Raw genomic sequence first — 15,307 nt, forward strand, 5'->3', positions numbered from 1 at the left:
GAATTGTTAATTATTGGATTTGATCTCACATTAATCTCATTGAGAGGTTGTACCCAGTCAGTTATTTGGTTCTCAAATCAAGAGGCTATACTGTACGCTGCTGTGCAAAACTCCAAGAGCACATAAAAAAAAACAGACTTTCAGGAAATACTTCCTGGCAGAGAACGTGTTCATTTAAAAAAAAAAATGTTTGTATGGCTTTTATTTCTTCTTAGACATCTTAGAGTCTTAAACAGAAAAGATGAGCTCAATAAACTAATTTTCAGGTTGACTTTGAAGCAAAGATGTTGCCGTTAGCCTGTCGAATCCAGAGCCCTGGCTCGATCATGAGCGTGTGACTGATTACTGGGATATTATAATGATTTTCCTTCAAGGGCAGAACACACAACCATCACCTTCTCCCCAGGTGCATAAACCCTACATACAGTATAAACAGGCATTTTTTTTCTCTTAAATTGAATTCACTGATTAATTCATTTCCCTCAGAAACATTTCTTCCAAATTGTAATTGGTATCAAATTAGTAAATGTAATTTCAAGGAGACGGGTTTATTCCTGTATTTACAATATACAACAAAACTGCGTACACCCCTGTGCAATATCACTAAAATGTTAAATGATTCGAAGTTGTACAATCTTACAAGAATTGTGGACAATTTAATTTGTATGATCAAAAACAAAGGGGTTAGATAGTCTACATTGAAAATAAAGGCCCCAAAGTAAAACTTCAACGCAACAAAAGTGAGTACACATGTGACCACTCCAACAAAAATCAGTTTATCTGCTATCACTGCAGCAAAGGTGATTCCATCTTTGGTTTCCAATTAAGGCTAATTGCATAAACAAGGTTATAAGAGACTGCAGAAAAAGAACTGGCATGCTCAACTCAAATATCCAAGAAGTTTAATGGGTGCCGACCCAAAATTTAAACTTCTATCTGTTGCTGTGCAGATTAAAAGTGATTTCTATTTATCTGTGAGGGCCGATTAATATGTTGCAAGGTTGTAAAAGAACCTGCAGATTCCACAGGTTATGTCTGGGTTGTGTCCAATGCAACATGGCTTCACACGGTAAGGAACTCCCAGAATAGGTAAAAACAAAACAAAAAAAAATATATTTTTTGAAACGTCATAAAGCTGAGAGAGCATCGTGATTGACAGCTGCAGTAGTGGTTAGGATGTGTAAGAAGAGCCGTACTACCAATAACAGAAGGCACAGTGGAAATATTAAGAAAATAAAAGAATAGAATCTCACTAATGAAAGGTGAGATCTTCACAAACTCTAGTGTTAAGTTAACACTCTTTAAGTTTTCTGTCTTTTATTATTATTCCCCTTGTACTTTTTTTCAGCATTCACTGTCAGCAGCTCCTTTCAAAATGATTATAATGACCATGTAAAAGCTCTATTCATACGCTTGATTAGCAGAACGTCTTCTCTAATCTGTATTCACGTGGCACAGCCATCATCCTTTGTTTCATGATATAGGAACTTCACACTGTGAATGTTGTAATGATTACCCTGGTCAGACAAATGAAAAAAAAAAAAGCATTGGGTTTGATTAATTATTAAATGTTTTGATCTTTTCAAAACAGATATAATAACAAGGACTGGAGTTCAGAAAGAAGTGGATTTGATTCAAACATTAATCTTTTGTTATATTTCACCCTGTGTGTCAGTGAGTCAGCGGTATTTAAAAGCAGTTTTCTAACTGAACTGACCCCAGCGCTGCCCAATGGGCCATCAACAGCTCCCCCTGGCCTGGAGCGAGAGGAAATTTCCACTGGAGTTGTTGTTGTCCATTGGCTCTCACTCTTGAGCTGATATGGCACTGACAGAATGCCCGACCATTTATGCCCGTTATGCCCCGCTGTTGACAGTGGGCAATAGGAGCTGACTGCTGGCAGGAATGTAGGCCGGTGGAGAGCGGAAAAGTACTGGGGGGAGCCAACAACAACCCCCCCCACACCACCCCAACCCACCCCAATCCACCCCTGACCAGTTAAGTACTCTCCACTAGATGTGTCTCCAGGGCCATGCTCATACAAAACAACAGTCTGAAGTTGTACTTCAAGGATTCATAACTAATCTATATGCTGCCACTCTTTATTGGCAATTGGTAAACCACCATTAAAACCATAAGTAAAGTATAAGTAAAAGTACTCTATTATAAGTGCAGAGAAATTGTTATTCAGGGATGTACTCATCTGACTTTTTCCCTCCTGCTGCCTATTCCAGCACCAAAACCCAGAGTATCAACTGATCCTGGTATTAATCTGATACCAGTGTTCTTTTTTTTTTTTTTTCCACATTTAAAATCCATGCACCAGACTGCTGAAACGCACTGGGATCATTTCTATGTGAAGTAAAATAAGGCCAGGGGTTTCTGTGATGTAAGAAACTGAATCATGAATGTGCTTGATAATGGACACACTGAATTTTAAGCTCAGGATAAGAATGTTTAACATGTTGCCATTATAAATCCTACTTTTCATATTAGTGTTGGGTAAACCATAGTGAGGAAGCGGGACCTCTAGGCAAATATGAATGAATAACTTCCACTTTGAAATAACATTTTACTTTACTGCCTTCAGTTTCCTGTGGTCAAAAACAAATAAATCTCCATGGGTAATAAATCTAGTGCATGCCAAAGCTTCTCTTTCCTAGCAGGAGCTCCTTCAGTTGACTGATTCATTTTTGGCTTCTACTAAGGACACATTCGCCTGAAGGACAACATATTTTGCTGTGACTGGCAGATTTAAATGTGTTGCAATGACAAGTGACAAGTTCTTTTGTGAGCTCGTAAGTATTTAGATCCAGACTACACTGCAAGCAAAACATAAAAACCCATGCTGGCATTTTGGGTATGTCAAGTGGACAGCTCATATCAAAAAACTGTCAAATGAAGCTTCAAATACCATGAGATTGAATCCTATCAGAGCATGAATGTAGATGATGTAGTACAACTACAACCAAACAACTGTCATTTGAAAACAATATGACTAATGCTTGTTTTGATTTTGTGTAGCAGGGACCAGCTGATTATGTGCTACGAGCTGGCGAAGCTGAAATGAGCCGTGACATTTCGTGGCGTCGATTTCTGACATTTCGCTGCAATAATACTCTCAGTTTCTTTTTTTTTTTTTTTTCTTCCTTTGCTTCCCACATGCAACTTGAGAATGTGTAAACTAGTGTTTTGATGGTGAGGCTGGCCTGGCCCGGCTCTATAATGACAATCCCAACTGTACTGACACAGCCGACAGTTATGTAATGGGAGATTTGACCAGGACACTGTGTTCCCTGACAAAGGCATTTCTATTCAAACCCATTGGTGGCAAGCTTCCGGGGAATCATTCACACAGGGTGAACTTCTGTCCATTAGGAAAGGGGGAAATAAACAAGGAGCAGAAAGGTTATCATCCAGAGGAGGATGATGGAGGAACTTTTTTAAGTTCCTTTCAGTAAGGTAGCTACATGGATAAGCTTATGTTCACCATGTCCTCCAGTTTGAACAGTGTCAGACTATGCAGATGCACTGAAAATGCAGTTTATGTGTGAAAATGACAAGAGTAACCCGGTCACCTGCAGGTTAAACCCTCATTCGAATCTCCTCCAGCTCTGATCTATACTCTATACTCACAATTTAGCTGTTGTCATTTACATATTGGATATTTTTCTGTTGTCATTCAACTGAACAAGCATGAAATGATAATTTGATCACAGGTCTTGAATACTACTTCTTAATTTTAAGCAAACAGGAGGCTAAATCACCATTTTACGGTGGTAAAATCATCTGATAAACAAAGGTTAATGACGACAGCTGAGCTTTGTGGTCACAGACAGGGTTAGAGGCAACAGAAAGTTATCGAGGCTCTGAGGACAAAGGGTGTTTTATGCTGTAAAGATTGTAAAATTCTTTGACACAAATTTGTGCCCACTATAAAACACGTGGTCGGTTGTTTTCAGATGTATTCCCTCTGGAGACCATTCACAAAAAGCTATACCCCGGCTGGTTTGTGGTGCGGATGGAATGCTAACATCAAACCTCTGCTCGCATCCACACCTGCTAATGTAAACACAAGCTTTCTCCCAGGTAGATGCCTCCGGATGAGAGCCACAGGACAACATTTATCTTGGATATGGATCACAGTTGTGCAAAAAGGTTCAACAGATTTAGATGATGATAAACAAGGTAGAAGTTGTCAATTTAAACTCATGTTATTGTTCTATATTTCAAATTTCTAACTTTTCCAACATGTAACGTGGTCATGAATAAAATCCATTCATTTTTTTTTTTTTAATTTAGAAGATAAATGAATGGTATTTTTTTTTCCCTCTCACAAAATTAACCATATTTTAACTACAATTACTTCCAGAAATGTGATGTCAATTACATGTCCAGTTGTCATACGGCTGCAGACATTAGTATCTGTATGTTCCCTCTAACAAAGGGCAATAAACATGGCGTCATGGCTGTTTGATAAGTGATCACTAAATCACCTTTCACACAATCAAAAAAAAAAAGGACAACTGGCCCCTAAGGGAGATTCCAGACTGGGAGCACCCAAACTTTACTAAACCCGCCCCCCGGCGATTTCTATTGGCCAGCCGGGGATGTAAATAAAAAAAAAACCCGTCCTGTGATTGGCTGGAGCTTTGCTTGTTTTTCAGCGGGCGCCTCCCCTGTTTTCATTCGGCTGCATGATAACAGGTTCGGCCAGTATCTAACTGGACGTCGTAGTCGTAGGAGACCCTCCACAGCAATAATGAAGTTCGTTAGGTTTATAATGAAAAACGCTGCCTTGGCCAGCGTGCCCAAACATATCGAGCATTTCTCTAAATTCTCCCCCTCGCCCCTCTCCATGAAGCAATTCCTCGACTTCGGTGAGTATTGATCGGCGACCAGACAGATGGGTGAATTGTGGCGTAACAAGGCAGCTAGCTACGTGGAGGAAGTGGACGGTGGGAGCTGCTTAAATCTGATCAGAAATGCAATGCACGTTGTTGTCAACATGTAAAACGGGCCCGTGCACGTGTGAGCATCTGCTGTGCAGAGGCTGGGCTACAGGGGCTCTGCCTGTGGTAGCATGGTGCTCATACAGCACAGAGTTGCGTCAGATCTGTAGCGAGCTCAGGCTGCACCGTCTGGGCCCTGTGATGGAAACACACTGAATGACACTGCTCCTGAAAATAATTTGTCCTAAAAGTCCTTCAGCAGCTTATGAAGCAGATATTATACAGATCGTGCAGAGGAATTCATTTTATGTAAAAACATTCAGAAACACTAATTGCCTGCTTGAAAGAAGAAGTTTTCTATTTACAAAGCAAACGCCTTGAAAATAATCCAAATATCCATTTTATTCTATGTTATTTGGGCTGAGCGCATAGTAATTCTCTTTATCTGTTCATCTTTTCATCTGTTATGTTAATAATTCAATTAAATGTTTGACTAAAATGTCAGAAAATAGTTTCCCAGAGCCCTCACTGATATCTTCAAAGTGCTTGTTTTGTCCAACCAACAGAGTCTTCCAGTTCAACCTAATATAATAGGACTGGAACAAGTGATCGCTGTCATCATTGATTACTTTTCTGATTTGTTTTTGATTAACTTATTATTCATATAGTAAAATGTTTACTAATAGTATAAATTAAAAGTATAAATGATTAACTTGTTCATTTCTTGCCAATCAGCTTATCAATGAGCTCTGATCAATATTCTCTCTGTGTCGGTTCAGGTTCCATCAACGCCTGTGAGAAGACATCCTTTGTGTTTCTGAGACAGGAGCTCCCTGTCAGACTTTCAAACATTATGAAGGAAATCAACCTCCTGCCTGACAGACTGCTCACAACCCCGTCTGTGCAAATGGTGCAGAGCTGGTGAGTCTAACCTGGAAAAAACCAGATGTAGCCTATGTGTTGTTATGATCCACATTATGTAACATCTGTACTGTGGCCAAGGCGTTCTTTCGAAACAGAAACCTCATAAGAAAACAAACCAGTCAGACATTAAAACTTGTGTCTCAGCCTCTGTGATAATCCATTAAAACCATATCTGACGCCAGGTGCCATCCCCTGATGACTGAGACGTTCACAGACACAGCTGCTGACTTGTTTACTGCCGTTCAGTGGGACGGTGTATTTTCCCACTGTGTCAACGTCATGCTCAGAATTACAAAAGCAGCCTTTGACCAAGTTGTACTCCTTCCAGCTAGCTCTGTGCGGGTGAGGTGGGGGGTTGGGACGGGGGTGCTCTCGGCTGTGAACTCTCCCCTAGTTTCACGTCACACGTCACGTGACCTTGTTTTCAACATGGTCTGCTTCTCTTTTCTATGTGAGGAATGCACCATGACAAAAATACTCCTGCAAGGATCTAATGGAATTCCTGCAAGGTTGTGCTCTCACTCCTTGCACTTGACAACAGGTTTACATGTGTGTTCATCTCTGTTTTTATCAGGTACATCCAGAGTTTAATGGAGATCCTTGAATTCCTTGACAAGAATCCTGATGACCATAAAGTCCTGGGAGAGTAAGTGTCTGATGTTTGTCGTAATGAGACACAACAACCCACTGGCACTCTGTAGGCTGTGTGTTCATATCAGGCCTTTTATGGTTCTTTATGTCCTGTCCTCCACAGGTTTGTTGATGCCTTAGTTACTATCAGAAACAGGCACAACGATGTAGTGCCAACCATGGCCCAGGGCATCATAGAATACAAAGAGGCCTTCCCCCATGACCCAGTAACCAACCAGAACATCCAGTACTTTCTGGACCGCTTCTACATGAGCCGCATCTCAATCCGCATGCTCATCAACCAGCACAGTGAGTATCTCAGAGCTTCATCATTTATGTGTCTGTCTTTACCTGCTGTTTATGTGTTGAATTTAATAATTTTGTCAGCCGAAAACTGAAAAGATAACAACCAGTGAGATAGAGATCTCATTTTTCTGACTTGATACAGATCGATTTGCTGCAGTTTCTGTTGCAGGGTCTGAAAAAACAACATGTGGAGATTTGAGTCCGATTTAAAAACACGACCTTGATTTGTGTTCTGTTATTGTTCATTATTTTTTGAAATGAATATTGTCGAACGAGGCCATGCAACATTATTGCGTTCACTCTGCTCACTGTCTCCTGCTTGACACCCACAGGGAAACATAAATCTCTACCCTGAAATAATAATTCAAAACAAACTTTATCACAGAATTGAGACAAAACACAGATACAGTGAGGAAATGCTACTAACACTGCTTATATCACTGCAAAACTATTGGGGGATGTATACAGAAGCAAATGGGAAATAAACTACTGGGTTTCTTTTCTTTCTCCTTGCTTTTGTCAGCACCGATTTAGTTAAGGTGTCGCATTTGGGTGGTAATAGTGTAGATGGTAGAGCGGATTGTTCAATCTTCCTGTCCTTCTGTCAAGGTGTCCTTGAGCAAGACACTAAAACTAAAATGAATTCCCTTTGTATGGGAGCAAATGAATGTAACGTAAAAGCAAACGTTTTGTTACCTGGAGTTTGTAGAGGTGTCATCAGTCATGTTGATGCATATCATTGTGTTTCAAGACTGCCATGGCATGATGGGAAATGTTTATGTTTTTATTGACTGCATGGAGATTTTTCCCACATATGGAGGTTTCTGTGTCTCATACCGGTCTTAGCTCACAGGCTGCATAACGGATCATAATACATAATCATTATACTTATTAAAACTTAATTTTGTACACACAAGTTGTTTATTGATAATTGATAAAAGTATCATCTTGACATCGGTATAGAAGCCTGTACCATATTGCCTAAATTTCAAATTGTGCTCAGCCCTAATTATTCCTTAACTTGATATGTTGATGTTCCGTTAACTACAGATGACACAGTGTATTCTGTTCTTCTTAACTTAATGTTTTTTGGTTCTCTGCAGCTCTTATTTTTGATGGCACGACCAACCCTGTGCACCCAAACACCATCGGCAGCATTGACCCTCACTGTCAAGTCGGAGATGTAGTCCAGGGTAAATATGGATTCTGTTTTGTTTCAGACGGCAAAGAACAAAAGTTTTGATGCATTAAAATGATTTGTCTTGTAATTTAGAAGAATTTTCTCACCCCTTTGATTTTATTGATTACTACGACTATATTGTAATCACAATTTCTGACAGTATTACCCCCTTGCTTTGTCAGATGCCTTCTACAGTGCTAAGATGCTGTGTGACCAGTACTATCTCCGCTCCCCTGATCTGATACTTCAGGAGATGAACAGTAAGTTTACACTGATTTAATCTGGCAGGTTAAACACAACCCCAGTTTTATTCTTACTGCCAACAGCACAAGGGAGAAACGTCCTCGTAGTCTGTCGAAGAGATTTAAATAAAGAACAAACATAGCCAAGCCTTCTGTGTGTGTGTATACATACAGTACGAGCGATCGTATGGAAATCAGCATTCAGCCAGATGGACCTGATGGGCCTCTAATTATAGCGCTGAAGCCGAAGTAATGGCTTAGTGGGCCCCGGCTGACTGCGTCAGACAATATTGACACACAGCAGACCCTCTCCTCTCCATCCTCACAAAACTGTAAAGCCACAGCAGAGCTGAGCAGAGTAATTGGTACTGATGAAAAAAAACATCCACGAGTGGTGAGGATAATGAATTTTAAATGAAGTGGATGAAATTAAGAAACGCTTTTTGTTTCCCTCCCCGTGCAGATAAGAAGAAGAACCACTCAATAAGCATTGTATACGTGCCTTCTCACCTTTATCACATGCTGTTTGAGCTCTTTAAGGTATGATATTATACTCAAATAGAAGATTAATTAATCTAATAACAACTTTAACTTGAGCTTTCTTACAGTGTTTGTTTCACCTTCTTTTCGTAGAATGCTATGAGGGCCACTATTGAGACCCATGAGTGCAGCAACAACCTCCCACCCATTAAAGTCTGGGTGTCTCTGGGAGGCGAGGACATGTCAATCAAGGTGGGTTGCATATTACAGTACAGCTGTTATGAATAATGTTGTGGTTATTTTTGTTACATTAGGATATCGCAGCTCAAAATCTATACAGCATACGGCACTGTCTATCTTTAGACCAGAATCCAAGCTCGGCTCCTCCCTTTAGTGGACTTTGTTTTTGCATGTTCAAGTCTGTGTTTGCGCAGGTCGCCTCCAGGATTTTCCTCCCGTAATGTTCACATAATAAAAAGAGGAGGATTAGAGATTCAATATTCAGATGAGGGTGTGTTTTTATGACTATAAGCTCTGTGTGAAACAAGACAAGTTTAACAAGTCCATGACGTTACTTAACGCTTTCACCAAGTTCATCTATGTCTTTGCTTTTAAAGCCAGGAGTCTCACCCTTTTCTGTCATTGTCACACAAATCTTTCTCTGAATCTGTTATGTAACAATTTCACCCTCAATTAAGCACAGCGCCTGCTGGCATGCTAAGCTACTAAACTCTGATAAGATTAGCTACATGGGCTGAGCGCCTTCATATTCATAGAGCCTTTAAACCTTGTCTTAATGCCAATGTGTTACTAAGACGTCTCGTCACTCAGACATCTGGCCGCAAGTGAAGTGCCAGACAGGAAACAAAAAATGTATTAGCCCAGGCCCAAATTTATAAAACAGAAAGAAAGTGAAAATAAGAACTTTAAAGTCTGCTAATTAGTATTGTTAAAGGTGAAAAATGTAGCTTGCAGTGAGGAATTCACAGATAATTATCACCGGGCTCTGCAGTGCTCTTTAGTTTTAATGTCTTTCAGCTGATTGTTTTGGTTTGACTGCCCACAATTTAAGTGTTTAGCTTAGTCTTACCCCCATTCCAGCAACAGCAGGGAGCCTTTTTCAGTAAACAAAAAAGCTCAGCTGAGCTTAGCAGTTTGTAGTGTTATAATGCATCTTTTCTGTCTTCTCTTTGCTGATATGGTACTGTATAATGCTTGGGCTGATATTCAATAATATCAATATTGGCAATATTTCCTGCCATATGCAATATTTTTCATAATATCTAAAAAATGCTAATAGTTTTTTGCAGTCTACCCTGCTGTCAAGTCTGACCCTGTGTTTTCATACTGTACATTTGCATACCGTACATTGTGCCTGACAGATGAAACTTTCAGTTGACTGCGATAATATTGTATATTGCAATATTTTGGCTGGACGGTACCACTTTACAATAAGACTACCCTTATAAAGGATTTATGAATTGTTTATTTATGATTTATAAATTGTTAAGAACCTAATTGTAAACCATTTACAAATCCTTTATAAGGGTAGTGTTATTGTACAGTGGTACCGGCTGGACTGTATTGAGATATTCAACTTTGGTTATTGCCCAAGCCTATACTGTATCTATCTGCTCTACCAGCAGCAGCCTTTGACACAGTCCCTGGTCCTCTTGCACTTTCACCATGACGATATGTGGTGTAAACAGACAGAAAGCCACTTAGTTTCCACCCTTATGTCAAGGCCAAGTGTTGGAGACAGACGGTCACTTGTCTGCTGGCATCACCTCCACCTTCTCATGCACATACCCTCTCTCCGTGTCTCTGTCTTACACCTCTATTTCTGTCCCTGCCTGTAGGTGAGCGACACAGGTGGTGGTGTCCCGTTTCGTAGGATCGAGAACCTTTTCAGCTACATGTACTCCACTGCTCCTGCTCCACAGATAGGAGAGCACACACGGCCTCCACTGGTAAGTAGAGATACAAGCAGTGAGGTGTCCAGATTTCATTTATTAACTCATTTGCACTTTTACATATATTGCAAAACAAATATAGTTATTTTAGCAGGTGTAGATATGCTGTTAATTAATTTCACCATTTGCCATTTGGATAAACATCTGTGCAGCCTACAAGCATCAAAATACTAATTTAGCCTTCTATCTATTTAAAGATTAAAATCCTGGCATCATTTTTTTGTCTTTAAAAATTGAATGATCTACAATGCACAAAGCGAACTTGACAAAAGACCTGTCTGTTCCATCGAAAAGCTCCGCTGCTTGCAGTGCGACACAGAACAAATCCTTCTTAAACCCTTGATCTCCTCCCTCTCTCTCTCTCTCTCTCTCTTGTCGCGCAGGCTGGCTTCGGCTATGGTCTGCCCATCTCTCGTCTCTACGCCAAGTACTTCCAGGGGGACCTGCAGCTCTACTCCATGGAGGGCCACGGCACAGATGCTGTCATTTACTTGAAGGTAAGCCAGACATGGCGATCGTGCATGAAACTGTGACAAGATGCCAAGAGTTTGGAAATCCGCAGCACATAACAGAGGGAGACAATTGACTTGTGACGTGTCTTTGTTTAACACAAACCAAACTCTGAAGACCTGCGTGGCCACCTGAGGTACGACAGGCCATTTACATCTAGTCTTCTTCTCCCTCCAGGCGCTGTCCACAGACTCCATCGAGAGGCTGCCCGTGTACAACAAAACTGCCCTGAAGAACTACAAAGTGAGCCAAGAGGCCGACGACTGGTGTATACCCAGCAAAGAGCCCCTGGATCTGAGCAACTATAAGGTGGCCAAGTAAAAAAAAAAAAAAAAAGTCCTGCAGCTCTGGTGCTTCAAGCCTACGCACCGCGAAGCCTCCAGAATATCTGTCTTCATACTCCCATGTCATCATCTTCCAAGGCAGATGGGTACAGTCTGGATTTAGCAGTAGCATGTTCATGCTGTTTTCAGTCCCTGTTGTCCTTCTGGGTCATTCATGAGAAAGTAGACAAATAGAAAACAGCTACTAACAGAGAATACTTGTTACAATCATCTCTAAAGGGGGGGGGGCTTGGTGGGGTGTAAACAACAACCAAGGCAGCGTGTCACCCAAGCCTTACAGTAGCAATTTCACCCAAAGGCTTGTGTCATTGAAAGTACTTGAACTATTTAAACTAATACTCCTGTTGCACCTTGTTAAATTTAAAGTACTGTAATACTGTGGAGTCTGTAGATTTGAACAAATGTATGCCTTTGAGGTTGAGTGGGTTTTTGTGCTTTCTGCGTGGATATTTGCTCCGTCATTTGACATTTCACTCAAAAAAAAAAAAAAAAGTCTGATAAGATACAGTGTTATCTTAACATCCATTTCTTTTGGACCAGGCTGAATGTAATCCACTCTTCTGTGCGTTAAGTCTCATTTATAACAGAGATAAAGAGTATTATGTGATAGAAACTGCAGCACCAGGAGTAGAGGTCTTCACAGGTCCAAAAATTTGCACCCAAACCCAAAAATACCCGAACATGTAGTACCTGGAGCTGAACCAGACCAGTCGGGTTGGGACCTGAACAGGGAAATGCCAAACCTGAACCTAAACCGGACTCATTTAGTATTTGAAAGCTGGTCCCGGACCCATACAGAACCGCAAGATGTTGGACCCGAGCCCAGCTGGGAGACGCTCGTTATTTCAGTGTAAAAAAGTCCACTTGTCGTCATGGAGACGGACGACAAATGCGACTTGTCTAGAATAGGGGCTGCTTTGAGCTTGGGTATCGAACTTTACCCCCTCTCTGCCCATGACGTCACTCAACTCGTTGAGGAGAAATATATGTTTATATTCAATGGCGCATCTTTACTTTCTCATCCTAACGTTATTACAACGTTGAAAGTTACAATACACACACACACATACACAGCACACAGCACTCAGCTGATCAGCGCTGTCTGATCACACCCGGTTCTTCTCAGATCCACTCGGGTATTACACATAATGTTAAACACAACAGGAGCCGACCTGGAACCCTTTTCAGTAAACATGGATCTGAATCCGTGCAGGTTGCGGGTGTTAGGGTTCGGATGGATCCATAAAGACCTCTAGTCTGGAGCTTTAATGGTTTTAGCAGATTTCAATGGAGGCCGATGTTATTAAACCCCTGAAGCAGTTCATTGTCATGTTTGAGTTCTGTACCGGCTGTGAGCCAATAAGGCGAGGTCAGTCTGGGATTGTTAATTACGCTGTGCCATATAAGGACAAAATGCCCTGGGTCCATACGTGTTGAAAATGAACCGTTTTCTTTTGTATTATATTTATCCTAATCATACAGTATGTTAAAGGTTGATTTTTATAGCAACACTTTTGTGACTGAAATGATTGTAAATACTGTAAATATAATCCAAATAATAAAAAAAAGAACAAATTTAATTACAAAATGCTCCTTTTGCAGTGTGTCATTTGATACTGTCTGTGTGGGATTAGACCGTAGTTGATCAGGTATACAGAGTGGATTATGTCAGTCAGTGGCGAGAAGAGTTTTCACCTCAGTGTTACAGGATCTGTTGTCAAGGTGGGGATGAGATCATGTTCAGCAACTCTACCCTGCAGGCTTCCCAGCACCAGACCCTCAGGCACAAAAAAAAAAAATCATACTGCTGGACACAAGAAGATTTATGTCAGCAGGGGTTTCCACTCCACTGGTGTTCCTCTACTTACGCTGCTATTATTGCCAGCAAATGACGAGCTTGATCACACTGTCTTCTAAAACTCGCTGTACTCGGTCCAGAGCCCAGTAAGCAAGAGGTCATCACAGGGAAACAGACCAGTCACACAGTAGTAGTAGTTTGAGACCAGGGGCATGTGAGAGTCATGCAGCTGAAGGGCCTAAAGGGAGCTCTAATAATAACTGGCTTCTTCTTTTGGCTTGATGTGTCACATATTTTTATGCCTTATGGCTTTATGTTTCTGGGTTGTCCGTCCATCCATCCGTCCGTCCATTACCATTCTCGTGATATCTCAGTCACACCGAGAGGGAATTCCTTTAAATTTGGCACAAACATTCACTAAGAAGCAAGAACAAACTTATTCAATTCTGGTGGTTAAAGGTCAAAGGTCAAGGTCATGGTGACAGTTTGTAGCCTTTTTCTAAATGGTTAATTTGCAGCCGTGTTCTGGTTAGTTGGTTTGTAGCTGTGCTCTGGTTGGTTGGTTGGTTGGTTGGTTTGCAGCTCTATTCTGATATTCTTATTGATTGTTTTGTTTGTAACCGTGCTCTGATTGGTTGATACAAATTGCTAAAAATCAACCTATCAGAACGCCAGTCAGAATGCATTACTGATTCAGTTCAGTTGTTCTTCAATTGTCAGGATTTACCTCTATATTTCACTTCAGTGTGACAGATGTAAAGTTGTAGAAGGCTCTCTATCCTATTGAGTCTAGCAAGGTACTGTTGAGAAAATCTGAATGTTCATTATTAATAATTATAATTATTAACGCTTGTTATTGTGAAATATTTGATGATTTTCCCTGTTTTAGATGAAACTGTGAAGAGAGCATGACTGAGAGCATGACATGTAGTTGACATGGCTTTGCTTCTAAGGTTCGCAAGCCAAAGGTTGGGAATCACTGTTCTGAAGGAGGAAGGTAAATACAATAAGCCTGAAGCTGAGCTTGTAGTTTTTAACTGTTCAGAGTCTACATTGCATCAGCCAACAGCCATAAAACAACCTCTGATGCTGATTGATCACAGCCAAGACACTAATTTCAACTGGAAAATCCTCTTTGCCCCAGTGTTTCCAAAGGTGGACGGTATAAAATAGTATTAGTATAGGTATTTTATAGAGTATAAAGTGTTCTGGGGATGGCTCCTCGCTGATAATACTTCTGTACTATTTAAGTAAAATTTAGATTGCAGTACTTTAAATTGTATTTTTCATTTTGGTTGTGCTTATTTTTTCTAACTTTCAATTCAGTAAAGTGTCTGAGTTCTTCTTCCTCCACATCGTGTGCACTGTGAGCTGATATGCTTAAAGTGCACGTGTTATATACATGTTATCTGGCACAAATTTTATTTTTTCCAGGAACGGTTATCTGTTTATGTTGTTGAATGAAACGTCCTGTGGGTGGCAGCTGTCAAGTGAGGCATATTTAACAGTCAGTCTCATGTTTAGATGAGCAAACAGGCCAGCAGCAGCTGATCCAAATATGGCCACTGAACCAGGGTGTTTACCCCCTGGCTGCCGCAGCGACATCGAGGAGTGGAAAGAATCCAGCGATGCCCACTCTCCCCTATCTCATACAAACAAAAGGCTGATAAACTCTCCATAGCAACAAGAAAGGCGACAGTACAGTGACACAAACACTATGTTCAATATCTGAATAATGTGTACTGTGATTCTTACACAACCTCAAACTTTTTGTACATAAGGTGTGAGTCGGCTAGAACGGCTAAACACTAATGTTGCAATAAAGTGCGTGAAAACATTTAGAAGATGATGGGTGGTGTTGATGGAGGAGTGTATCCCTCTTGACAGGGCCCATGTCAGGGAATGTCTGACAAAAAAGGCCGGGAAGCACAAAAAAAGACTACAAACAATACATGTACACTGCTATAA

The 15,307-nt window shown here is 40.7% G+C and overlaps 1 protein-coding gene across 1 annotated transcript; it reads left to right on the top strand.

Annotated features, from left to right (window-relative positions):
* The first annotated feature begins 4,703 nt into the window (after nucleotides 1–4,703).
* LOC111219703 (pyruvate dehydrogenase (acetyl-transferring) kinase isozyme 2, mitochondrial-like) lies at nucleotides 4,704–12,042 on the top strand. The gene is made up of 11 exons (XM_022742430.1): nucleotides 4,704–4,880; nucleotides 5,732–5,873; nucleotides 6,451–6,522; nucleotides 6,631–6,815; nucleotides 7,916–8,005; nucleotides 8,175–8,252; nucleotides 8,698–8,774; nucleotides 8,868–8,966; nucleotides 10,574–10,684; nucleotides 11,071–11,184; nucleotides 11,375–12,042. Exons 1-11 carry the CDS (start codon nucleotides 4,763–4,765, stop codon nucleotides 11,516–11,518), a joined length of 1,230 nt encoding a protein of 409 aa, XP_022598151.1. The 5' UTR covers nucleotides 4,704–4,762; the 3' UTR covers nucleotides 11,519–12,042.
* Nucleotides 12,043–15,307: the final 3,265 nt, after the last annotated feature.

Source organism: Seriola dumerili, unplaced genomic scaffold (genome assembly GCF_002260705.1).
Source record: "Seriola dumerili isolate Sdu_G_001 unplaced genomic scaffold, Sdu_1.0 BDQW01000068.1, whole genome shotgun sequence".
Lineage (NCBI taxonomy): Eukaryota > Metazoa > Chordata > Actinopteri > Carangiformes > Carangidae > Seriola > Seriola dumerili.